General features: G+C 37.7%; 2 protein-coding genes across 5 annotated transcripts in view; one reads left to right on the top strand and one right to left on the bottom strand.

Moving 5' to 3' along the window:
• TRAK2 (trafficking kinesin protein 2) overlaps positions 1–10,520 on the bottom strand; it is a 65,894-nt gene extending 55,374 nt beyond the window's left edge. The window contains exons 1-2 of one of the 2 annotated variants that reach the window (XM_043577474.1): positions 10,176–10,486; positions 9,046–9,158 (exon numbers count right to left, since the gene is read on the bottom strand). The gene's annotated coding sequence lies outside the window, so the exon portion shown is untranslated. Of the gene's footprint in view, positions 1–9,045; positions 9,159–10,175 lie in introns of both variants that reach the window. The other variant, XM_043577473.1, reaches the window with a different exon arrangement.
• Positions 10,521–10,687: 167 nt separating this feature from the next.
• Positions 10,688–25,374, top strand: part of STRADB (STE20 related adaptor beta) — a 35,916-nt gene continuing 21,229 nt past the window's right edge. For 2 of the 3 annotated variants that reach the window (XM_043577478.1, XM_043577480.1), the window contains exons 1-3: positions 10,688–10,800; positions 13,808–13,905; positions 18,222–18,302. In XM_043577478.1, coding sequence (XP_043433413.1) covers positions 13,894–13,905; positions 18,222–18,302 — 93 coding nt within the window. In that variant the 5' untranslated portion in view covers positions 10,688–10,800; positions 13,808–13,893. Of the gene's footprint in view, positions 10,801–12,113; positions 12,250–13,807; positions 13,906–18,221; positions 18,303–25,374 lie in introns of all 3 variants that reach the window. The other variant, XM_043577479.1, reaches the window with a different exon arrangement.

Raw genomic sequence — 25,374 nt, forward strand, 5'->3', positions numbered from 1 at the left:
CAGAAGGTGTCTCCTTGAGACTGAACCCCAGGACCTGTTTTTCTGCCCTTGGCTAGCTCCTCAATTACCTCTTTCTTTCATCCCTCCAGCACTGGGATTTAGTTGGCTTGCTTCTCTTCCTTTAGCACTATTGTCAAGTGCTTTTCTCATCTTGGTGTCCTTTTTTATTTTCTATAGGCTGGCTATGAATACACTCTGTCCCTTCTTTATTGAACCCCAAGAAAAATATAGGTTCTTCTCTCTTTTGTGAGAATTTTACTGTTAATTGCTATTGAGAAGTACATAGTGGATTATAAACATGGAAAAAATGGTTTAAGAATTCTTAAAATTTTTCATGATTATTTTACTCTTTTTTTAAAAAAATTTTTTTCTAATGTTTTTATTTATTTTTGAGACGAGAGAAACAGAGCATGAGTAGGGAAGGAGCAGAGAGAGAGGGAGACACAGAATCCAAAGCAGGCTGAGCTGTCAGCACAGAGCCCGATGCGGGGCTTGAACTCATGGACTGTGAGATCATGACCTGAGCCAAAGTTGGATGTCCAACCGACTGAGCCACCCAGGTGCCCCAATTATTATTTTACTCTTTAATCAGTATTTATTGACTGCTCTTCTTGGATGTTACCAGACTATGTGCTCACTATCTTCCTCACTATAACACTGTGAGCTTTTTGAATGACGGTATTTTATTTTTGTATGCCCCAAAGCTAAAAGCAACAGACACATAGTAGGCTCACAATACATACCTAGCTATAAGCTTAAAGATTAAAAATGCCAACACACTGAATTACAGAAGTAATTTAACGAACAAAACTGATTAATACATTTCAGTCCAGCGTCAATTAAATGAACTGCCTTGAAAAATTAAGCAAAGATTGAACGTTTGAAAGAAAACACTGTATTTGCTTTATGAAAAACTCTATATGAGGAGTGCTTGGGTGGCTCAGTAGGTTAAGAGACTATTGATTTCAGCTCAGATCATGATCTCAGTGTCATGTGATTGAGCCCCTGCTTCAGCTCCACACTGGGCTTGGAGCCTGCTTAAGATGCTCTCTCTCCCTCTTCCTCTGCCATTCCCCCTACTCCTCCCTCTCTCTCAAAAACAAAACAAGACAAAACAAAACAACAACAAAAAACACCTCTATATAAGAGTTTGCTGTTAAAAGGGTGATTTATCATTTTTATAGCAATAATGCAGTACCCACTTTTCTTGTCATAACGAAAAAGAACTAGTCAGTTTCAAGGGAAGCTAAAATGGAATCTTTGGCTTCTTGCTTAGATTTATTATGTTTTCCACTAATAACATTTGCAGCTGTTTATGGATACATTTAAAATAAGCCCCACATCAAATGAAAATGATCAAATATCTTCTTAAACGCACAACTGCTAATCTAAGTCTTGTTTGTAGTCTTGAATTTGTGACTAAAATAAAACAAAGGAAGTTAGTGGTTTAGCCTAGTACTAGCTAAAGAGCTAAAAATGATTGAAAAGAAAAAATTTTTTAAGTTGTTATGTGCTTTAGAAACAGTAGTACCATCTCAGGGACAGTTTAGTTGGTTTCTAGTCTCCATCTCTTCTTTTCTTCCTTCAGACAGAGAATGCTCTTTCTTAACCAACAAACTTATCTTTGTTTTGATTTATATCACTGGCCTGAATAACCTCAAAGCACCAGACACAACATGCCTAGACTGAAAGCAGTAAGAGTAGAAAGCAGAGCTTTGGCACTTGGGACACCAAACATGCATTTACTTAAGTGATGAATTTTTGAGAAGTCTTTTCTAAGTTGACATGCATTTTAAATATAAAGAAGTAGTTAAGTTCTCCTGGAAAAGTCACAAAACCATGTGGAATGGGGCTGCTGTAAATTTAGTCATCAACCATGGATCTCACATCATAGGCATGCCCTCCATTATCCTCTTAAATGTCCTTTTCTGAGACAGCTCCATACCACATCTTTGACATTCATCTCTGAACCCATCTGTTCTCCATCCTTCTTACTTTTATTCCTGCCACCAATAAATCTATATCATCTATAGCTAGATTTCTCTCCAAACTCTGAGAATTAAACACAAGCATAACCTCAATCATGCACTTGTACACTTGTTAATCAGAATATAAATTAGCAATTCTCTTAGAAGAACTGGGTGGCTGGAAGACAGAAGTGGGAGAGAAACTTATTTTACAATTACCTTACAATTTGTCTACCATATGTATATGCTCACCCAGGTATAAAATATTGAAACATATGTTACTTAAAAGTCTCTACTCCTGCCTTCTCTAAACTTTGCTCCACTAGTTATCCCTATTCAATAGCAACATCCTCCTTGGTCAATTATCATGCTCAAAACCTTCCACTTTGCTCAAAACCTTAAAAAAAAAAAACAGATAAAATTTAAAATTTAAAATTTCTCTTCTTCAAGACTCTGGGTTCCCCTCTAGCTATTGCTCTCTGTTCTCAGTCAAGTTTCTTCAAAGAGTATTTACTCTCTTCCTTATCTTTTATTCACACCTCAACCCCACTATAATCTGATTTTTCCTGAAACTGCATTCTCTTCCGTTACCAATAGGCCCTGCTTACGCATCCAGTCATGATTTCTTAGTTGTTATCTTAGTATCTCTTGTTCAGTAGTGTTGACCACTCCCTACTTAAACTTTCCTATGACTTTCCTGAAGTCTACATCTTAAAATGAATGCACTTTCTCAAATCCCTTCATTGGATCACCCAGCTCCCTCCCCTTGATCCTTAAATGCTGGTGTTCCCCAAAGTTCCAAATGTGACTGCATTCTTTATTGCTGCTCTTGTTCATTTACCTTTGTGCAAACCAACCACTACCTCTGCAGTGTTAATAACTCCAAATCTGGCTCTTCAGACTAGACTTCCTCAGCTGCACTCAAATTTCTCACAGGCTGATTATATTCCCTTGAATTGATCCACTGAACAGTAGTAGATGCCTTCTTTCTCTCATCTTCTACATCCAATCCATTACCAAATCCTATACAGTCTAATACCAATATATGCCTCAAATTTGCCCACTTTTCTTCATCCCCTCTTCTGTCATCCTAATTCTACCCATCATTAGCTCTTAGTCTATGAACCAGCCTCTTATAACAGGACTCCATGCTCAACTTCTTGCTCTTTGTCTCTGTAAGGCAACAAGAAAAATGTGTTAAAAACTAAACTCCTTTGGGGTGCCTGGGTGGCTCAGTCAGTTAAGCATCTGACTTTAGCCCAGGTCATGATCTCACGGCTTGTGGGTTCGAGCCCTGTGCTGACAGCTCAGAGCCTGGACCTTGCTTTGGATTCTGTCTCTGTCTGTCTCAAATATAAATAAACATTAAAAACAAACAAACAAACAAAAAAAAAACCAAACACCCTAAACTCCTTTAAAAAAAAACAAAACCTAGGATAAGATCCATACATCAAATCACAGTCTACAGGATCTGGCCTAGTCTGGCCCCCTGACTACTTCTCTTCACTCATCTTGCACCACTCTCCTTGCTTATACTCAGCCACAGAGACACAACCTTGTCATTTTTTTTTTTTTTTTAATTTCCTCATCACATTCTCTCCTATCTCTGGGCCTTTGTAACTGTTCACTGTACCTGTAATACCCTTTCCTCTTATTGTTTATATGGTAACTACTTCTCACTCTTCCAGAAAAATCATCCTCAGGGAGAAGTTGCCAGTCTACCTCATCTAAAGTAGCCAGCCTCCCCTGCCATCTTTATTTTCTAATTCAGCATCTAATTTGTTTCTTTCACAACATATATTACAATTTACTTTCAGGAAGTGGTCTTCCAGGAAGGAAGGGGGAGGGGCTACCTTCTCCCTTTCTTCTCTCTTGATGATCAGAATGAGTAGATAATGGTAGGAGCTTAAGCAACTCAATACTAATTTGTAGTTGAAATGAACTATTAACTGAACTAGTGGGTGAATTCTTTCACCATGAACACACATATCAATTTTTTTCTTACACACATAGTGTAACACTCTTAAATTAGACCCTTAACTATTCCTTCCTTATTGTCAGAAAGCTTTCTAAAGAGAAAGAACTTGAAGTTTGGCAAACGCTAATGGATATAGACATGGATAAGCTTCAAAGACCTCAATGATCCATACAACATGAATTAGTTCCACTTCTATACCACGAGTTAACTTTGTATGCTCATTTTCTAGCACAAATAAATCATAATCCAGGGTGTTTAAACAGGATATCCCAAGGTTATATGAATCAGTAACAAAGCCAGGAACATTACATATTAAGAAGCTAGTTATAGAAGAAATTTCAGTAAAATGACCCGAACTAACAACTGGTCAATCAGCTGCTTACTGGACAGTTTTCAACAAATGCCTCTTGAATTAAACTAAAAGACAAGAGAAAAAAAGTGGTATATGACAGCCTCTGACCTAAGGGAGTTTAAAGATCTAAAGAAATCTAAGATCTATCAGGGAGAGCTCTAATGAGCTCCATGATCTAGATATGATCTAAGATAGCTAAGAAAAGAAGATAACACCACCAGATAATAAATATCTAATGAGTATTAGAACAGAACTGTTCTACATACGAGTCAGTGGAAGGAAAGCTCTTTTTGGCTGAAGTGAACTGGTTTCACACAGGAGTAAGATTTAAGTAGGTTCCTCAAAGATGGAAGGATTTGAACGGTGAGAAGGGGAGTGTCCAGTAGGTAAAAGACAAAGAAAAAAAAAAGAAAAGAAGAAGAAGCCCCAAAGCAAACAGAAGACGGAGCCAGTTGGGCAGCAGTGTATAGACCAATTTAAGTAAGACTGATTATGGGGAAAGTACTTGGAACCTTAAATTTGGCAAGTTCAGATTAAGAAGTCTGAACTTGATCCTATAAGGAACAAGTTTCTAAATGAAAGTGACGACTGAGGGGTGCTTGGTTGGCTCAGTCGGTACAGCATGCAACTCTTGATCTCAGAGTTGTGATTTCGAGCCCCATGCTGGGTGTAGAGATTACCGAAAAATAAAATGTTAAAAAAAAAAATGACATTTCAGAAATAAATCTGGAATCAGAATACAGAATAAATTTCAAGGATAGAAAAATTTGAGATAAAAATCATTTTAAATGTTATCAAATTATGCCTGGATTATTGTAATAAAGGCATAAATGAGGTGAATGGGAACAGTAAGAGGGATTTGTGAGACACTGAAGACAGGATTTAACTTATGAGTTGGGACTAGATGAGCTTTATCCTCTCCTAAAAAATAATTACATCTAGCATATCTCAATCATTTGACTTCAAACCTCACAATTTTCATTGCCCTTCATTCCCTAAGAGCTCTCCTTCCCAGGCAGTTGGTGTCCCCCCAATCCCCAAACTGGATTCTCCACCAACATAATATAGCCCAGACAAAACAAAGGATTCTCTTTACCAGCTCCCTAGACACACCAAGAAACCCTCAATCCTGTAACTTTGTTCATGCAATTTCTTCTACCTTTAATATCTCTTCTCCTTGTACATATTCAAAGTCTAGCCATTCTTCATACCCCAGTTCAAATGCCACTTTTTCCCAGTGCCAGTTTTCCCAGAAGCTTCAACTTGAAATAAGATTACTTCTGAATACTCTCCACTTTTCTCTAAAACATTTTAACCATATAATTATTCCTTATCTCCTCTGATAAACTATATACTTCCTATAGCACACATAATCCAATTTATTTTTTTTTTATTACTCCCTCCTTTCATAGGTACTTGAAGATCTTGATAAATAACATATGGTAACATGTAGTATAATGGCTAGGAGCACAGACTGTGAGGACAGGCTGAGTTTGATTCTAACATTTGCTATGTGATGATGGGTAAGTTACTCTTTTGTGCTTCAATATCTTTACGTATAAAACGGAGATAATAATGGTAGATATTTTATAAGGTCATCAGAGGAGTTGGCTTAAAACAGTGTAAGCCCCATAAAACTGTCTATTAAATGCAGTGGGCAAATACTGAACATTCTGTGGTATAAAGCTTTATTTATTTACGGAAAGCAAAATGTCAAAAGTAAAGCTGGTCTCTAGATACAAATTCTTCCTAAATCCTCCCATGTTTGCCCTAAGGGTTAGCTGTGGCCTTTAAAATCTTCCTTAACAATAGTTCTGCTTTAGTTTGACACTTCAATACTGCAAGAAAATATTTAGTTCAGCTTCCACCTAATTGATCTCCTTGCTTCCAGTCTTATCCTCTTTAATCCATCCTCCACAAAGTTCAGAGTAGTCTTTCTAAAATGCAGATCTAATGTTTTTCCTCTGCTACAAACCCTCTCCATTCCATCCTCCTTAGGATAAAGTTCAGCTCCTTAGCATTTCATACAAAATCGTCTTAATATGGCCCCAGCCTAATCTCCAGCTTCATCTCTCAACACTTCTTACCATGAAATCTAATCACCTGGCACACCTCAAAGGCTTTTTGTATGTCATTCCTTTTGCTAGAACATCCCTGCAGTAGTTTGCTAGGACTGCCATAACAAAATACCATAGACCGGGTAGCTTAAATGAGAGAAATTTATTTCCTCACAGTTCTGGAGGCTAGAAGTCGAATATCAAAGTATTGGCAGGCTTGCTTTCTCCTGACACTTGCAGATCCCTGCCTTGTGAATGTGTTCTCATATAATTTTTTTCCTCTGTGCACACATCCTTGGTGTCTCTTTTTGTTTCCAAAGTTCTTCTTCTTATAGACACCAGTCAGAATGAAATATGACCCACCCTAAAGGCTCCATTTAACTCAATCACCTCCTTAAAGGCCCTATCTCCAAATACAGTCACATTCTGAGGTTTTGGAGGTTAAGACTTTAACATATAAATTTTGGTGGGGCACCATTCAGCCCACAACAACCCCTTCTCCTTTTCTTTGTCCAGGCTTACTCCCATTTGTTTTTCCAAGACTGGCCCAAGCCTTCCCACCCCAGGTAGATTTCACTCCCTTTCTCTCTGTTCCTATAGGACCTCTGCATGTTGCCTTCTGTATACTGCTATCCTATTAATACACTATCACAATTTTGTCTTTCCCTCTTCAGACTGTGTTTATTAAGAGCAGGGGCTAAATCCCTAGCACAGTGTCTGGCCCATTGAAGATATTTAATAAAGATTAGGTTATTGAGGGAAAGTAGAAGAAAGAATAAGGACTTTGAAGAAAGGCAAGAGTGGGTTCAAATCTCAACTGAACCATTTATTCTTATATCTTTGGGCAAGTCACTAAATGCTGAACTTACATTCTATCTAAGGTAGTTGTACAGATAAATGATCTAATTATAATAAAAACACCCAGTTGTGGGGTTGGTTCACAGAAGGTGCTCAATAAATGTTAAAGATTTCTGAGCATGCCTGGTTTGATATCCAGTTCTATCACTTAGTAGATGAATGACCTTGGGTATGTTAACTTATCCTCTGCTTCAATTGCCTATCTACAAGAACACCGCATAATGCTATTGTGAGGATAATAGAGGTAAAATGTTGACCGATATCTAACACACAGTATTATAAAAATGTTTCCTATTATTACATGAGCACTGCAGATCTGAAAAAACATGACTGGAAACCATGAATAATTTAGTCCCTTCATTCACTAAGTCATTTTAAATGTATTATTTTAATGCCTCAGATTTCTTAACTCAAGAGGATGGTAACTAAAGAGGGTAGAAAACTGGTACAGATGATATAAAGAGCTCAAAATAATCAAAAAAATACATATTACTATCTGTTTCATTTCTTATATTGGTGTTTAACATTTTCGGTATTGATGTGAAATTTTTAGGAAACTAGTTTTTCTATTCTTTGTGGCGACTGATGTTAACGATGATTTTCAGTACAGAATAACGCTCTGGCTCATATTTTCAAATGTAGAATCACTAAACCTTTGAACTGGAAAGAACCTCTGAGATGAAAATCCAGTCCTATCATGCCTTACACAAGTAAACTGCGCTGGATTTGGAATGGGCTTTTAGGGTCTTTTTTTTTTTTTTTTAATTTTTTTTCAACGTTTATTTATTTTTGGGACAGAGAGAGACAGAGCATGAACGGGGGAGGGGCAGAGAGAGAGGGAGACACAGAATCGGAAACAGGCTCCAGGCTCCAAGCCATCAGCCCAGAGCCCGACGCGGGGCTTGAACTCCCGGACCGCGAGATTGTGACCTGGCTGAAGTCGGAGGCTTAACCGACTGCGCCACCCAGGCGCCCCAGCTTTTTTTAGGGTCTTAATGAACAGCTCTTCGGGGGACAGGAATGGTAAACAGAGAGAACACTTTGTTCAAAACTAGTAAAGCAGGGGTTCAGAACCTATTCTAGATATTCCAGGTATGTAAGGAACCAGTATTAGGAAATAATGCTGGAAAATAGTTTTTAATCACCCAACCTTTAAGGCGAGTAATTTCTGAAGTAGGTACAACTTACCTGACCTGTAACTTTGAAGCAAGGCAGATTCAGGTTTGAATCTTCGCTTGTTACATAAGCAAAATCTTTGAGCCTCAGAGTAGCACAATAAGGTTATTATAGATTAAGTGAGTGAATGTATGTAGAACTTATGACTGGTGTGCCTGGCTGATTGACAGGACAGCTGCCTCAAACACAGGTTTTAACTGCAAGGGTCCACTTATATACAGATTTTTTTTTTTTTAATACAGCACAGTAAACATATTTTCTTTTCCTTGTGATTTTTAAAAACATTTTCTTTTTGCTTTTTAATGTTTATATTTGAGAGAGAGAGAGAGAGAGAGAGAGAGAGGGAATACAAGCGCGCAGGCGGAGGAGGGGCAGAGAGAGGGAGACACGGAATCTGAAGCAGGTTCCAGGCTCTGAGCTGTCAGCACAGAACCCAACTCGGGGTCTAACCCACTAACCATGAGAGCATGACTTGAGCCGGATGCTCAACCAACTGGGCAACCCAGGCGCCCCAACGTTTTCTTTTTTCTAGCTTACTTTATTGTAAGAATACAGCATGTAATACCTATAACACAAAACATGCTAATCAACTGTTTATGCTATGTTCTGGTCAACAGGCTGTTAGTAATTAGGTTTTCGGGGAGTCAAAAGTTATACCTGGATTTCTGACTGTGCAGGGGATAGGCACTCCTATCCTCCATGTTGTTCAAGGGTCAACTATACTCAAATGTTTGTCCTTTTTTATGGCTCCTTCAACAATTTATAAAAATCTGTAAAAAAAACAACAACACTGTCTTTCATACATGTGATTGCTGAATGCCTGAGACTTGTTGAACATTAATTTTAAAAATAGAAAGCTGGAAAAACTGCTGAGATCATAAAGTGTCTTTATCCCTGCCCTTTCTCACCACCAAATGTCCTTCACAATTTGTTCTGTTTGTTCTGAAGGTGTCACGTCAAGGCTATTAACAGGCAATTTGGAGATCACTGTAACTCAGACTTCCAATTCTATGGCAAAGATTTGAAGGTCAGGACAATTTTTGCTAAAATATCTATTTTTTAAAAAAACTGGAAGAGTCCATATCATTTTATTCCTATGATCCATTTTAGCTTGGTGAATTTCCAGTGAAAAGTTACTGCTTCCCCCCCCCACCCCACCCCGGCGTAGAAACTGCAGGTTTTAATAAAAGGTTCGTGGACAATTAACTGAGATCACCATTATTATTATGACCCAGAACTCTTTTAACTGTTTAGATTATGCTGGTACTAAAAACGACATCTGCCAATATCTATTATCTATGCTTGAAACTAAAGTTAACCATTTCTTTTCAAAGATATGTGGTATCTGGGTCAAAATCAATCTCAAGAAAAGCCCAAATCAACACAGAAAAGAGCTCTTTGCAATATCCTCTCCTTTCGCTCACATCACAGATGGTGACCGAGGCTTAAGGTTTAACGTCCAGGCGCTCATCACTCAGGGTTGGGGCTCCAGCTGGATGCTCTCCGACAGAGAATGATAGATGCTGCCAATCCTCAAGAGGTGCAGCTGGGGTGAACCCAGAGACCAGAGCCCAGCACCCATCACTTCGCACCCACACTTAGGAAACAAACCACTTCTCACCGCGGGGCGGGGACCCGGCGAAGACCCAGGCCTCCGATATCCAGCCTCCTGTTCTGTCCGCGCGTGACCTCAGAGGACCGAGAGGAGCTCGGGGCTGGGAGGTTCCTGCGTTTTCAGGGGAAGTTGGCAAGGGCAAGTTCGAGTCATGCGCGGGAATGTTACTCACAGGAATGCCCCGACGTCCTCCGTCCTCCGTCCTCCGCCCGCGCTCCCTCAGGGAAAGGATCTAAACCGGTAGCAGCCTGAGAGCTGCAGCCGAAGCGGCCGCCGCTGCCAGTAACCGCCCGGGCGTGGCAGAGACAGGCGAGCGACTTCACAACATCATCACTCGGCGACTCCGGTTTTGCAGCGACGCCCGGGTCCCTAACTGCCCCACACAATTGGGGAAGAGCGAAGGAGACCCATTCTCCCAGCAGCCTCCACGGCCCCAGCGCACGACCTGTCGGGAATTGTGGTTTCGTGTCCGCCCGCCCCTGCACCCTTCCAAGTTGTGGCGCTTCGGCCCCGCCCTCAAGCTACAAGACCCCGCCCCCTGGCTGCCCAGCCCTGGGGCGGGAGGCGGGGCCGCGACCCTGGGGCGAGTCCAGTCCGGGCGGACTGCCGGGGACTGGGGCAGAGTTCCAGGCCCGCAGCCCCAGTCCGGGTCGCGCCGCCTTGCTGCGCCCCGCCGCCCGCGCTGGGAGCGGGTCTTGTGCGCTCGCCGTGCCCCTCGGCCAGCTGGGCTCCCGGGGCCAGCAGGCCTCGCACCGCTGGCCGCCTGAGGAGAATCGCTGGTTGTGGTCGCCGCCAGGGTAATAAGGGGAGGCTGGGCCGGGGAGGGGAGGGTGTAAGGCCCGGTCGGGGACGTGAGGGAGCGCGGCTTGGTGCGCGCACGCCTTGGGAAGCCGGAGGCTAGAACTCGCCGCCCCGCTTCGAATCGAAGCCCGGGCAGCCGGCGGAGCCGTGGCTGGATCCGGCTTGCGCGAGCGGCCCCTGAGCCCCCGGCCGCCCGCTGGCGGAGGCACCTGCGTGCGGGGTAGGCGGTGCTTGCCGGATTTGGCCGCGCCAGGTGCGCAGTGCGCGAGCTGCGCGAAGTGCACTCTTCCAACCTCCGCCCCCGCCCCCGCCCCCGCCTCTCACCTTTGGCCACACTCAGGAGCCTGGAGGAGTTTCCAAACTATAGACGGCCTTTGGCCCGGGTTTGTGCACCACCTTCTACGAGTTCTCTGTCAAGATCCCCCAAAGCAGAACTCGGAAGGAACCTCTTGGAAAATTAAATGCTCAAGCTTCGTTTGGGTCTCAGAATTTAAATCCAACGTTGTATTTTTCCCTTGTCGGTTTGTTGGGTCAAATACCTTTTTCCTCAAAACTTGGTCAGGATTTGTGACACAGCGTCTCCCCGGTACAGAGTCTGTCTGGCGCACAGTAGGCGCTCAGTAAATATTTTTTGAAAGCATGAGTCACGATACTAAGTTTGGAAAATTTTACGGAGTTGTGCGTGCGTCGCTATAATTTTTAAGATTTTATGGGTTCTCAAGATCCCTCTGAAAATTACAGTAATTTTAAGGCTCAGAGTTAAATCTGGTGTTTGTTTTTTTTTTTGCATCCCCTGTAACAATGGCCTCTGTTGGATGCCTAAATTAAAATCCAAGTTCTGTAAATGTGACCTATGATTCTAACAAATTGTTAACCTTTGATACGAAAGCCTTCAAGTGATTTTATAATGGAGCAGGTTTAAATTACTTATAAAACGTTCCCCGATTAGCTTGTTAGATACAAATGCAAGGGACCACATTGATGTACTTGTAATACATTTGGAAATACAGGTCTCAAGTATTTCTTTAAGGACTTATATTCATATCTAGTGAAAGAGCATGCAGGGGAAAATTATGACAGCAAATCTATTCCCCACTCCCCTTTACTAGGTGCAGCTGCTGCCTTGACCTCAAAATGTCTTGTAAAATTATCTCTTAATCGTCTGCATATCTAAAGCAGAAGCCAGTGAGATTAAACCACCCCAAAGGGCAACTCCTTTAGTACTAACTGTTCTCTTAGATTGTGTCAGTTTCTTCTGTGTTTTTCTGAAATATAATGTAATGGATTTAAAAATTTTTTTATTATTTAGAACTTACATGAAGTGGAAAAAGCAAGAAACAAAATCCTGATAACCAGAAAATTCAGTTAATCACGACATCCTTAATCTTCCTGCTAGTGGGAATGTAAACTGCAAGTGGTCAGGACCTTGTCTGCCCTGATCACTAGTGAGTGTCCCCAGTGCCTGACCCATGGCAGCCATTCATTAAACACTTGTGGAATGAATACTTGTCTGTTTCAGAGTAACAGTGTAATGACTTTCTACATATGTATGGTTTCTTCATTTATTTGGATGTTTCCTTAGAGTTGATTACTAGAAGTGAGAATTTTATTGGATCAAAAGGTATGAGTATTATGGTTATTGAAACATTGCCAACTTGCTTTGCAAATAAGCCTTTTTGAACCACCACCAGTAATATTTGATTGTACTTTTTGGAGCATCCATTCAAGCTCTTATATTGGTAGTGTTTGGTGGTTAGGAGCCCTTTCAGTCATTTGATCTCCATCACCCTGGAAATTGGGCAGGGTAGATACTGGTTTCCCCCTTTTGTAATACAGCAAATGCCACTGCCTTAAATTGATGATAATGAACGGCAGGTGACAAAATAATCCTACCCTTTCAGGTTTTTCTTCCTCCTGTTCTCTGCTTTTGGTTTGTAGTGAATATCCTGAATAAATTCATATCTTTCCTTAGCAATTAAATTGGATACTGCTCCACTATATCTATTGTTTATAAAATCTTATTTTTCTTTTTAATTTTGCTCAGATAGTTGCAGATACCCTGAGTAAACTTGGGGACTTTATTAAAATGAAATAACGAACCATGATTTAGAAAAAAGAGGTGATATTAGTTAGGTGTAAAGAACACCTAGCACTAGGAAGTTTAGAACATTGCCACCCTTTCTATTCGGAAAAATCTGGAAAGTTTTGGTGGTTTCTTTAAAGCTCCTTGAAGCCAAAGAAGTTACTATTTTAAGCTTCTGAATCTGTTGTAGAGTCTTCATAAACTATTGAGATTAATACTCTACTAAAGAAAGTGGACAGGAATTATTTGTGTAATAATCTGCATATCATATTTGTCAAATTCCAGGAAAAATAGAATTGAAAACTAAGAATCATAAGGTAAAAAATACTCAACCTAAAGAAAATATTATTTTTACCTGAAAATTGAAATTTCTTTTTTAAAGACATGGCAACGAAAAAATGTTACTGATTCGTAGTGTATTACTAATCCACATCCTTTCCCAAATTTGCTTGTCATAGACCCCAAATGATTTAATAGGTAATTAATCCAATCAGGAAGCTTTGGAACTGTCAACATTTACTTTTAAGTGGAACCATTGGAAATTCTTGGGGTGTATTTGTAAGTGGCACCATTTATGTCAAATGTGGGTCCAACATTGACTTTCCATATTGCTTTCACATTTGCTTCGGGTTCTTAAACAAAAAAGTAGTACAGAAAAGATAGGTAAGGAGAGATGCAGGTATATTGGTCAATGGAAATATTCAGAATTTCCCTTCAACTTCACTCTGCCTTTCTGTTGTGATGTCAGATCCCAAATACTGTAGTGTTCTGTAAACAGAAATCCTCTTTAAAGACACTTTTCAGGAATGTCTATAGTCTTCGTGTCAAAGAATAGCTGCCTTTCATGTGGGATTATAACAACTAGTTCTTAAGGATCTTTCATGTACATCTAAATTATTTTGCTTTTGTTTTTATAATAGGATATCTCTTCACCTTGAAGATAAAGCAAAAATCTTTTTCTGAAATAGATGGATTTTTGTCACTTCCTGTGAACTAAAACGATTCAATGTCTCTTTTGGTAAGTTTGTATTAACGTAGCTCTAATTTTGTGCTATCAGAGTAGTTAGATGCACAGCCATAACAGAAGGCATGTTCTAATGGGATATTGGATATTATTATGCCCTGAGATGTTATTTTGACCAGAATGGCTTCTGGTCTTAAGAAATGAGTTAAATTCCCATTGAGTTTTTGTTGCTAATACTTTGCTTATATATTCATTATTCTTTTCCTTTGTCTCATGTACTTTGTCTCATGTACATTTTTCTCATGTACTTTTTTACTGTACTTTGCTTATACTTTACTAATACTTTGTTTATATACTTTGCTAATATATTATTCTTTTCCTTTGTCTCATACCCACTTTTTTCATGTACTTTTTTACTGTACTTAGATATGCCTCTCCCATCCACTTAGCTATGCCTTATCCTTTAAATATTTCAAAAATCCCTTTTATAAATTTCCATTAGACCAAAGGCAAGCAAAATAGTAATTAAAATAAGCCTCTTAACAAGACAAAAAAACCCATTTGGATCAATGTATGTGATGTATATAGATTCCAACTTGTTTTTGTTTATAGTTGATCCATGGTATCTAGATTGAAAACCAAGAATCATAAGGTAAAAAATATTCAACCTACAGAAAATATTATTTGGATTATTTGGATTAGTTTTAGGTCTTTCATCACGTCTTATATAGAACATAATACAGTATTTGATTATATTAAAGCAGTGATCTTTTTAAAAAGTGATGGATGCATTTGTATGATTACTTGTAGTATATAAATACTTTCATATATTATATCTCTTTCACTCTTCAAAATTGTGAGTGATTGGCAGGGCAGGTGGTATAATCCTCATTTTGAGTCTGGCCCAAGATTGTATAGAATTAGAGCCAAGGCTCAAACTCATATCTGCTAATCCACTCCATCATTTGCCAAGTCTGAGAGGCAGAACTATGAGGAAATACAGAATGCATTTGTTGAATTTATTGTATGATTTTTTTGTTATATGGAAAATACGGAATGCATTTACTTTATTTTTAAAGTTAAGCTTTTCTACTTAACAGGGAACTTTATCTAGGAAGTACATGGGGTCAAATACCTAACCTCATTTTCTAACGCAGGGATTGGCAAAGTTTTTCTGTAAAGGGCCAGATAGTATTTGCATGCTATAAGGTCTCTGTTACAAATTACTTTTCTGTTATAGTGTGAAAGCAGTCATAGGCAATATGTAGATGAATAAAAATGAATGAGTCAGTGTTTCAGTAAAACCTTATTCACTAAAATAGGTGGTGGGTCAGATTGACTTGTAGACCATAGTTTGCAGACCCCTGCTCTAAAGGATTACGTAAGGTTAACAGTTTTATATTGATTTGTAAATTGGATGAGATGTGAAAGGGTATTTGATAGATGAAGATCCTGAGATTTAGAGGGCTGTGTCCCAGGGTTTCTAAATTTTGGAATAGGAATATCTTAGTTATTCCATTATTCCATAATTATGGGTTTTGTGAAAACTAATATAATTTAATAATGGGTGGTTTAAATTGTTCAATTGGTTAATAATTTTACATTTATTCTTCCTGTAATGATGAAATATTTAGAATCCTTTGAATCAAAATATTCATGTTATTTTCCTAAATGAGATATTTGTGCAGCTGAGATGAAGTTGATGTTTTTACTTATGAAGGATTCCTCCCCATTCAAGTTTTACCCTCTGTTTGAGAGCTAAGAAACAGTGTTTTCAAAGGAGCAGCATAATTATTTTCCTTTAGTTTCTCTTTTAGGTATAACTGCTTTTCACTACTATTATGGTAGTGGGTTAAAAATACATTAAATTTTACATTAAAAATATTTTGGGGCAGCTTCTGGATGCTTTTCAATCATTTTTCCTGCCTAAAAGACCTTAATATGTAGAGTTTTCATGAGCTATTATATTCACTAGCATTCATTTGAGTCAATGTGGATATAAAAAATGTTTTGAAGGATAAGCTATGAGTGGTTTATGATTTTTATAACCTGGGCAGCTAATGAACATGCTAATATTTTTTAGGAGAGGTCAGCAAAAACATTTTGCCTTATAATGTTGGCTGGTTTTAGCTATTTTCACATTTATAGTGATCATTTTCTTGTGCTGTGAAAATTCTATATAAAGGAAATTAAATGGAGGTCTACCATATTATTTTATAAAATGTTTTCTATATATAAACCAAAAAGACAGATCATGACTCTTATTTTGAAAATAAATTAGGGTCAATATAAGTTTTAAAAAAATATGCCCAATATGTCCTAAATTAGCTTCCATCAAAAAAAAAAGTGATGGAGGTTTTTTAGAGAGACTTATTTATGTTTGAATATATTTTGATAACTGTGTTAGATGTGCTCCGAAGACTACCTCCAGGTCTGGTGATTTGCTAGAAGGAGTTGGAAAACCTGGTCATGTAGTCATACTTATAATTAAGATTTATCACAGCTAAAGGATACCAAGCAAAGTCAGCAAAGGAAAAAGGTACAAGGAGTAAAGTTCAAAGGAAACCAGGCTCAGGCTTCTAGGAATCCTCTCCCAGTGGAGTCCCGTAGGATGTGCTTAATTCTCCCAGAGTAATGTCAACACGTGTGAAGTGTTGCCTACCAAGGAAGCTCATTAGAGACTTATTCTCAGGCTTTTTATTGGGGGTTGGTCATGTAGGTACCTTCTGCTAGCAGGTTAACAAAATTCCAGACTTCCAGGAAAAAAAAAGCATATATTCAGCATAAACCATATTGTTTATATGGTTTAAGCACATGATCCGTTCTTATCAAGGAATGGCGGGAACCCTCCTTGTTCCCAGATACTAGCCAAGGATCAACTTTGCAAACAAGCCTTTTCTAAAGATAGCAGTTTTAGGTCTGCTATGTTAACTCTTTTCTTCACAATGGTGCTAATGATTATTGTGAACAATTCAGAGTAAATGTTATAAAATATATGTAAATACCAAATACATTATGTATATGGCCTAACTGGTAATAACTATCTTCAAAAACTTTTATTGTCCATTGTATTCACTCTAGACAATCCAATAGAAAATTTTTAAAGGAAATGTTTCTATAGTTAAAATTGACATTGTTAGCTCCTGTTCTCCAGGGGCAAATTTTACCTAAGACTGGAGATTTAGATCAAATTATTGTGATAAAATTGATAAGGTATACAAACTTCAGGAATTTGTCTTAAAATAATCAGTAAACTGAGAAAACTGAGAAAATTACTAGTTTGATTAGTGAGAAATTCTGGTGTATTTTAAAGGAAGTTTGATTATTTTTAAGTGACTACAAAAAAAAAGTAACTACAAAGTGTTAGGTAGACATGGGAGAGCTTATCTTGAAGACTCATTTGGTATTAGTACTTTACTGTTCATGTACAAATAAATGTTAATGAGATGCTAGAAAATAATTTACTGTAAAGTCTCTTTCATATAATTTGTTTATATTTTTCTTTTGACATATATTTTCTTCCTAAATAAAATAAGGCCAGCTTTATGCCACTAACTGATGATAAATCATATAGAGGTGTTACATTTCTTTATTGGCAAGATGTGATAGTAGGACCATGGGTTAAAATGCAAGAAAAGGTAAATTGTGATAATGGAACTAGAACTAATTCTCCTACTTTTTTTTTTTTTTAGAAGGAGAGAGAGCTTGCATGCATGCACAAGCTGGGGAGGAGCAGAGGGAGAGAGAGAATCTTAAGCAGGATTCATGTTCAGCATGGAGCCTGACACAAGGCTCCATCCCATGACCCTGGGATCATGACCTGAACCAAAATCCAGAGTCCAACGGACTCAACCAACTAAGCCATCCAGGCTCTAAGTCTTCTACTTTTAATTTGTTTTCAGTTGAAGTAAGATGTTTATCACCTTAAGAAACAAAATTGGTTTTAAATACATTAATTGTATAGTTTAATGTGGATAAACATGGTACTTACATTTAAGAAAGAATCTGAGGATTAAAATAAAATTGATTATAATGAGTATAGCAGTATAACCTTTAGCTAAATGTTCAAAACCGCAAAGATGATGAAAGGGTTAAAAATTAATAGCAGCAGTAAAAATGAATTGATATTATGACCCCCAGAGGTAGCACCAAGTAAAATTATAACTTGTCTTCTGCATACCCAGCTGCTTTCCCATCTCTCCCATACTGAGGACCTCCATGGTATGGATCTTGACTTCAGTTCCAGGTTCTTGCATGCTGCCCTTTGTCTCTGCTCCTCGCCCTAGTCATCAGACCTTTATATTCACATGTCACCCCTATTGATCTTATGACTTATTTTTCACTGATTTAATGCATTTCTAAATTTCCAGGATTGTTTCTGCACTTCACGAACACAAGTTGAATCACTCAGACCTGAAAAACAGTCTGAGACCAGTATCCATCAACACTTGGTAAGAAAATAGTTAAGTACAATTAATATTCCTCCTTTGCTTTCTGTAATATCATATTACAGAATGTAATTCCTATTTTCCAATTCTCTTTTTCTTCACGGTATCTTTTACTGTTTCTTCTTCCTCTACTTCTGTTATTCTCCAGAAGTCTGCAGTTGGCTTCTTCCCTAAATAGGCTCCCCCTAAGCAGTCTCACCTATTCATAGGCTTCAGTTGCTACCTCAGATTTTTCTTCAGGTCACCAAGGGACTCTGGCATCAAGCAGTACTGGTGATTCTCAAATTTTTACCTACAACCCCACACTGTTTCCTGGCCACTAGATGTGTCTATAGAATGCCTCCAATTAGACTTTTCATAGGCATTCTCTATGCAGTTTGAGTAAACCCTTAGAATATCAAACTTCCCTGATCCATTGGATTTCTTTCTTTGGCTAATGAAAACCTTTCTACTAAGTCGCCCTAACTGGAAACTGAGGTTATCCTGACACTTACCTCTTCCTCACATCTAGTTATACAGACAGTCTCTTCTGTCTGTCTCTGAAATGCCCTTGAGTCCATCTCCTCCTTCACCTCATCAGTGCTACTACCTGAATCTCATCGTCTCTTACCTGGACAGTTGCAGGTAGATGCATTGCCCCTAGTTTTCTAGATAAACCTCCTCTCACGCTCAGATCAGTATTCAACACTGTGACCAGTAAGGGGCCTGCTTGTATGTGTCACTTTACAACTTTAAAACTTTCATTGGGGGGGCGCCTGGGTGGCGCAGTTGGTTAAGCGTCCGGCTTCAGCCAGGTCACGATCTCGCGGTCCGTGAGTTCGAGCCCCGCGTCGGGCTCTGGGCTGATGGCTCAGAGCCTGGAGCCTGTTTCCGATTCTGTGTCTCCCTCTCTCTCTGCCCCTCCCCCGTTCATGCTCTGTCTCTCTCTGTCCCAAAAATAAATAAACGTTGAAAAAAAAATTTTTTTTAATAAAAAAATAAATAAATAAATAAAACTTTCATTGGTTTCCTGAAACCTATGGGAAAAAGCCTAAACTTTTTAGCATGGTTTAAGGACTCTTAATGGTGTGGAATATATCTAATTTTTGAGTTTCCTTTCTTGCTACGGAATCTTAGTGCATACTCTTTTTTTTCTGATTGAAATACTTTCCTTTTTTTTCCTCCAAAATTCCTCCTCATTTGTGCAGGTGGGCGCAAGTATCACATCTTTGAAGCCTATCCTCTTGTACTTTTTATTCTATTATGCTTCTACAAACCTTAGACATTCCCAGAAAATATTTATTACATTGTCTCACAATGATTGATATACATGTCTAAGTATAACATGATTCCCAAAAAACAGGCATCCTGTCTTTTTCATCTGTATCTCCCCAGGGCAATGCCTGATATATTAAATAATATTTTTAAAAACATGCTTGGGAATAAATATTTCTCTGGGGTCCTTTCCTCCTTAATCCTTACTTTATTCTGCAGTTCTTACTATAAAATGGAACGGGCCTTGCAAATGCCATGTTTCCTACAAAATCAAGCTATCCCAGTTATTCTTGTTTATATATGTATCTTGATCCTATTTCAGTTCTCTTCATTTTCCTCGCTTTTTAGTCACTAATATTCTAAAGTCTTTTAGTCTGCCTTTTTATAAAATAAGATATAGTATCCAATCCTAATTTTCATTTAAGTATTATCCTTCAGATTGAGTAGTGTTCAGAGTGCAGTGTCTGCTGTTATCCCCTTGCTGTTACCAAGAGAGAGGTCTTACACTCAGGATACTTCCACAGGTGCTGCTGCCCTTTTTCTTTTTTTCTTTTTCTTTTTTTTTTTTTTTTTTTTTTTTGGCCTGGTGCTAAAATACGTATTACATAAAATTTATCATCTTAGCTATTTCTAAGTGTACAGTTCATTGGTATCAAATACATTCATAGTGTTGCACAGCCATTGCCACCATCCATCTCTATAACTCTTTTAATCTTATAAAATTGAAACTGTGTATCCATTAAACAATAACTCCCAATTTCCCCTCTCCCCAGCTCCCGCCAACCACCATTCTGCTTTGTTTCTATTTTTGACTACACTGAGTGCCTAATATAAGTGGAATCATACTGTATTTGCCTTTTTGTGACTGAATTATATTTCATTTAATGTCCTCAAGGTTCATTTGTGTTGCAACAAATTGTAGAATTTCCTTATTTTTTAAGGCTGAAAATGTTCCATTGTGTGTATATACTACATTTTGCTTATCCACTCATTTGTTGATGGACACTTGGGTTGCTTTCACTTTGTGGCTATTGTGAATAATGCTGCTATGAACACGGATATGCAGATATCTCTTTAAGACCCTAATTTCAGTTCTGTTTGGTATATACCCGGAAGTGGAACTACTGCATCATACATATGGTATTCCATTTTAATTTGGAATTTAATTTGGAAACCATACTGTTTTCATCTCTGGTTCTACCATTTTACATTCTCACCAACAGTGCATAAGAGTTCCAATTTCTTTACATTCTAACCAACACCTCTTTATTTTCTGTTTCTTGATAGTAGCCAATGTAATGGGTGTGAGGTGGTATCTCATAGTTTTGATTTACATTTCCCTAATGATTCGTGATGTTGAGCACCTTTTCATCTTATTGGCCACATGTGTGTCTTCTGTGAAGAAATCTCTATTCAAGTGCTCTGCCCTTTTTTAAATTGGGTTGTTTGCTTTTTTGTTGTTGAATTTTAGGAGTTCTATATATATTCTGGATATTAACACCTTAAAAGATGTCTACAAATGTTTTCTCCCACACTATGGGTTGCCTTTTAACTTTGTTGATGTGTGTTTTTTGATGCACAGAATTTAAAAATTTACACAAAGTCCGCTTGGTCTGCTTTTCTTTTTTTACTTAAACCTTATATCTTTGCTCTCATATCCAAGGAATCATCTCCAAATCCAGTGTCATGAAGCTTTTGTCCTATGTCTTCTAAGAGTTTTATTGTTTTAGGTATTAAATTTAAGTCCTTGATTGATTTTGAATTAATTTTTGTGTATGGTGTTAGATAAGGGTCCAACTTCATTCTTCTGCATGTGGATATACACTTTTTCTAGCCGATTTGCTGAAAATACTATCCTTGCTTTATTGAATGGTGTTGACAACCCTTGCCGAATGCCATTTGACCATAGATGTGAGGGATTATTTCTGGGCTCTCTATTTCTTTCATTGGTTTATAGTTCTGTCTTTATTTCAGTACCATGCTGTTTTGGTTACTATTGCTTTATAATAAGTCTCAAAATCAGGAAGAGTTGGTCCTCCGATTTTATTCTTCTTTTCAAGATTATTTGAATCATTCAGGGTCCCTGAAGTTTTAATAATATTAAGTCTTCCAATCAATGAACATGAAATGTGTTCCCATTTATTTATTTATGTCTTCCTTAATTTCTTTTAGCAATGTTTTGTAGTTTTCATTGTACAACTTTCACTTCTTGGTTAAGTTAATTTTTAAGTATTTTATTGAAATTGATTTCATGATTTCCTTTGCAGATTAGTCATTAAGCAGGTCCTCTGAATTTTTAGGAAGTTACTAAAAAATTTAACATGAACAAGAACCTTCCATGATTTTTTTTTAATTCCAGTGTACTTAAAATACAGTGTTAATTACTTTTAAGTGTAAAATATAGTGCTCCAGCAATTCTATACATTACTCAGTGTTCATCATGATAAATGTGCTCTTAATCCCCTTTACCTATTTCACCAGTCCCCTGACCCACCCCCCTCTGGTAAACATGTTTGTTCTCTATATTTGAGAGTTTGGTTTTTTGTTTGTCTCTTTTTTTTCTTTGTTCATTTCTTTTGTTTCTTAAATTCCACATTTCAGTGAAATAATATGGTATTTGTCTTTCTCTGACTGATTTATTTTACTTTGCAGTATACCCTCTAGATCCATCCATGTTGTTAGAAATAACAAGATTTCATTCTTTCTTATGGCTGAATAATACTCTGTGGTGTATATATAGCACATCTTCTTTATCTATTCATCTATTAGTGGACACTTGGGTGTCTTTCATATTTTGTCTATCATAAATAATGTTACAGTAAACATAAGGATGCATATACCTTTTTTAATTAGTGTTTTCATATTCTTTGGGTAAATACCCAGTAGTGGCATTACTGGATCATATGGTAATTCTTTTTTTAATATCTTGAGGAACCTCCATAGTGCTTTCCACAGTGACTGTACCAGTTTGTATTCCTACCAAGAGTGCAAGGGGTTCCTTTTTCTCCACAACCTTGCTAACACTTGTTTCTTGTGTTTTTGATTTTAGCCATTCTGACAGGTATGAGGTGATATCTCTTTGTGGTTTTAAATTGCAGGGGCGCCTGGGTGGCGCAGTCGGTTAAGCGTCTGACTTCAGCCAGGTCACGATCTCGCGGTCCGTGAGTTCGAGCCCTGCGTCAGGCTCTGGGCTGATGGCTCAGAGCCTGGAGCCTGTTTTCGATTCTGTGTCTCCCTCTCTCTCTGCCCCTCCCCCGTTCATGCTCTGTCTCTCTCTGTCCCAAAAATAAATAAACGTTGAAAAAAAAAATTTTTTAATTGCAGTTCCCTGATTAGTGCTGTTGAGCATCTTTACATGTGTTTGTTGACCATCTGTATGTCTTCTTTGGAGAAATGACTCTTCCTGTCCTCTGCCCATTTTTAAATAGGATTATTTGTGTTTTGAATGTTGAGTTATATAAATTCTTTATATATTTGGAGATGAACCCTTTAATGGATATATCTTTTGCAAATATATTTTCCCATTCAGTAGATTGCTTTTTAATTTTGCTGATTGTTACCTTTGCTATGCAGAAGCTTTTTATTTGGATACAATCTCAGTTTATTTTTGCTTTTGCTTCTCTTGCCTTGGGAGACATATCCAGAAAAATGTTTCTATGGGTTAATATCAGGTAAATACAGTGTTACATTAGTGCACTACCTGTGCACTCTTCTAGGATTTTTACAGTTTCAGGTCTCACATTTAGGTCCTTAATCCATTTTGAATTCATTTTTGTGTATGGTATAAGAAAGTGGTCCAGTTTCATTATTTTGCATGTAGCTGTCCAATTTTTCCAACACTGTTGAAGAGACTGTATTTATCCCATTGCATATTCTTGCCTCCTTTGTCATAGATTAACTGACTAATCATGAGTTTATTTCTGGGCTCTCTATTCTGTTCCACTGATCTATGTGTCTGTTATTCTACTAGTACCATACTGTTTTAATTACTATAGCTGAGAGTGTGATACTTCCAGTTTTGTTTTTCCTTTTCAAGATTGCTTTAGCTATTTGAGGTCTTTTGTGTTTCCACACAAATTTTAGGGTTATTTGTTATAGTTCTATGGAAAATGCTGTTAGAATTTTGGTAGTAATTAAATCTGTAGATTGCTTTTGGTAGTATGGACATTTTAACACTATTGGTTTTCCCAGTCCATTAGTATGGAATATCTTTCCATTTTGTCATCTTTAATTTCTTTCATCAGTTTTTTTATAGTTTTCAGAGTACACGTCTTTCACCTCTTTGGTTAAGTTTATTTCTAGATATTTTTTAATGTTTATTTATTTTGAGAGAGCACATACACGTGAGCAGTTGAGGGACAGAGAGAGAGGGAGAGAGAGAATCCCAAGCAATCTCCATGCTGTCGGCACAGAGCCTGATTCAGGGCTCTGTTTCACAAACCGTGAGATCATGACCTGAGCCGAAACCAAGAGTCAGGTGCTTAACCAACTGAGCCACCCTAGCACCCCTATATATTTTATTATTTTTGGTGCAACTGTAAGTGGGATTGTTTTTTAAATTTCTGTTTCTGCTATATCATTTTAGTGTAGAGAAATGCAACAGATTTCTGTCTGTTGATTTTGTGTTCTGTAACCTTCCTGAATTCTTTCATCATTTCTAGTAGTTTTTTGGAGTCTTTAGGGTTTCTTGTATGTAGTATTATGTCATCTGCAAATAGTGAAAGTTTATCTTTTTCCTTACCGATTTGGATGCCTTTTATTTCTTTTTGTTGTCTGATTGTTGTGGCTAGGACTTCCAGTACTGTGTTGAATAAAAGTAATGGAAATGGATATCCTTATCTTGCTCCTGATCTTACAGGAATAGTTCCCAGTTTGTCACCATTGAGCATGATGTTAGCTGTGGGTTTTTAACATATGGCTTTTACTATGTTGGGATGTGTTTCTCTAAACCTACTTTGTTGAGGGTTTTTATCATGATTGTTGTATTTTGTCAAATGCTTTACTGCATCTATTGAAGTTATATGGTTTTTAATCTTGCTCTTTCTTATAGATGCCATGTATCACATTGATTTGTGAATATTGAACTCCCCTTGTATCCCAGGAATAAATCCCATTTGATTGTACTGAGTGATTTTTTTTAAGGTATTGGTGGATTCTGTTGCTGTTATTTTGTTGAGAATTTTTGCAACTATGTTCATTGGAGATAGTGGTCAATAGTTCTCTTTTTTTGTGGTGTCTTTATCTGGTTTTGGTATGAGGGTAATGCCGGCCTTATAGAATGAATTTGGAAGTTTTCCTTGCTCTTCTTTTTGTGGAACAGTTTGAGAGGATAGGTATCTACTCTTATTTAAATGTTTGCTAGAATTTGCCTGTGAAGCCGTCTGGCCCTGGACTTTGGTTGAGAGTTTTTTGATTACTGATTCAGTTGCTTTGCTGGTAATCGATCTGGTCAAATTTTCTGTTTCTTCCTGATTTCAGTTTTGGTAATTTATTTGTTTCTAGGAATTTATCCATTTCTTTTAGGTTGTTCAATTTGTTGTCATATAGCTTTTCATAATATCCTCCTATAATTGTATTTCTTTGATGTTGGTTGTCATGTCTACTCTCTCATTTGTGATTTTATTATTTGGGACCTTTCTCTTTTCTTTTTGATAAATCTGACTAAAGGTTTATTTTTGTTGACTTTTCAAAGAACCAGCTCCTGGTTTCATTGTTCTGTTGTTTTTGTTTCTATATCATTTATTTCTATACTAATCTTTCCTTCCTTCTGTTAGGTTTGGGTTCTTCTTCTTCTTCTTCTTCTTCTTCTTCTTCTTCTTTT

The sequence above is a fragment of the Prionailurus bengalensis genome, chromosome C1 (genome assembly GCF_016509475.1).
Source record: "Prionailurus bengalensis isolate Pbe53 chromosome C1, Fcat_Pben_1.1_paternal_pri, whole genome shotgun sequence".
NCBI lineage: Eukaryota > Metazoa > Chordata > Mammalia > Carnivora > Felidae > Prionailurus > Prionailurus bengalensis.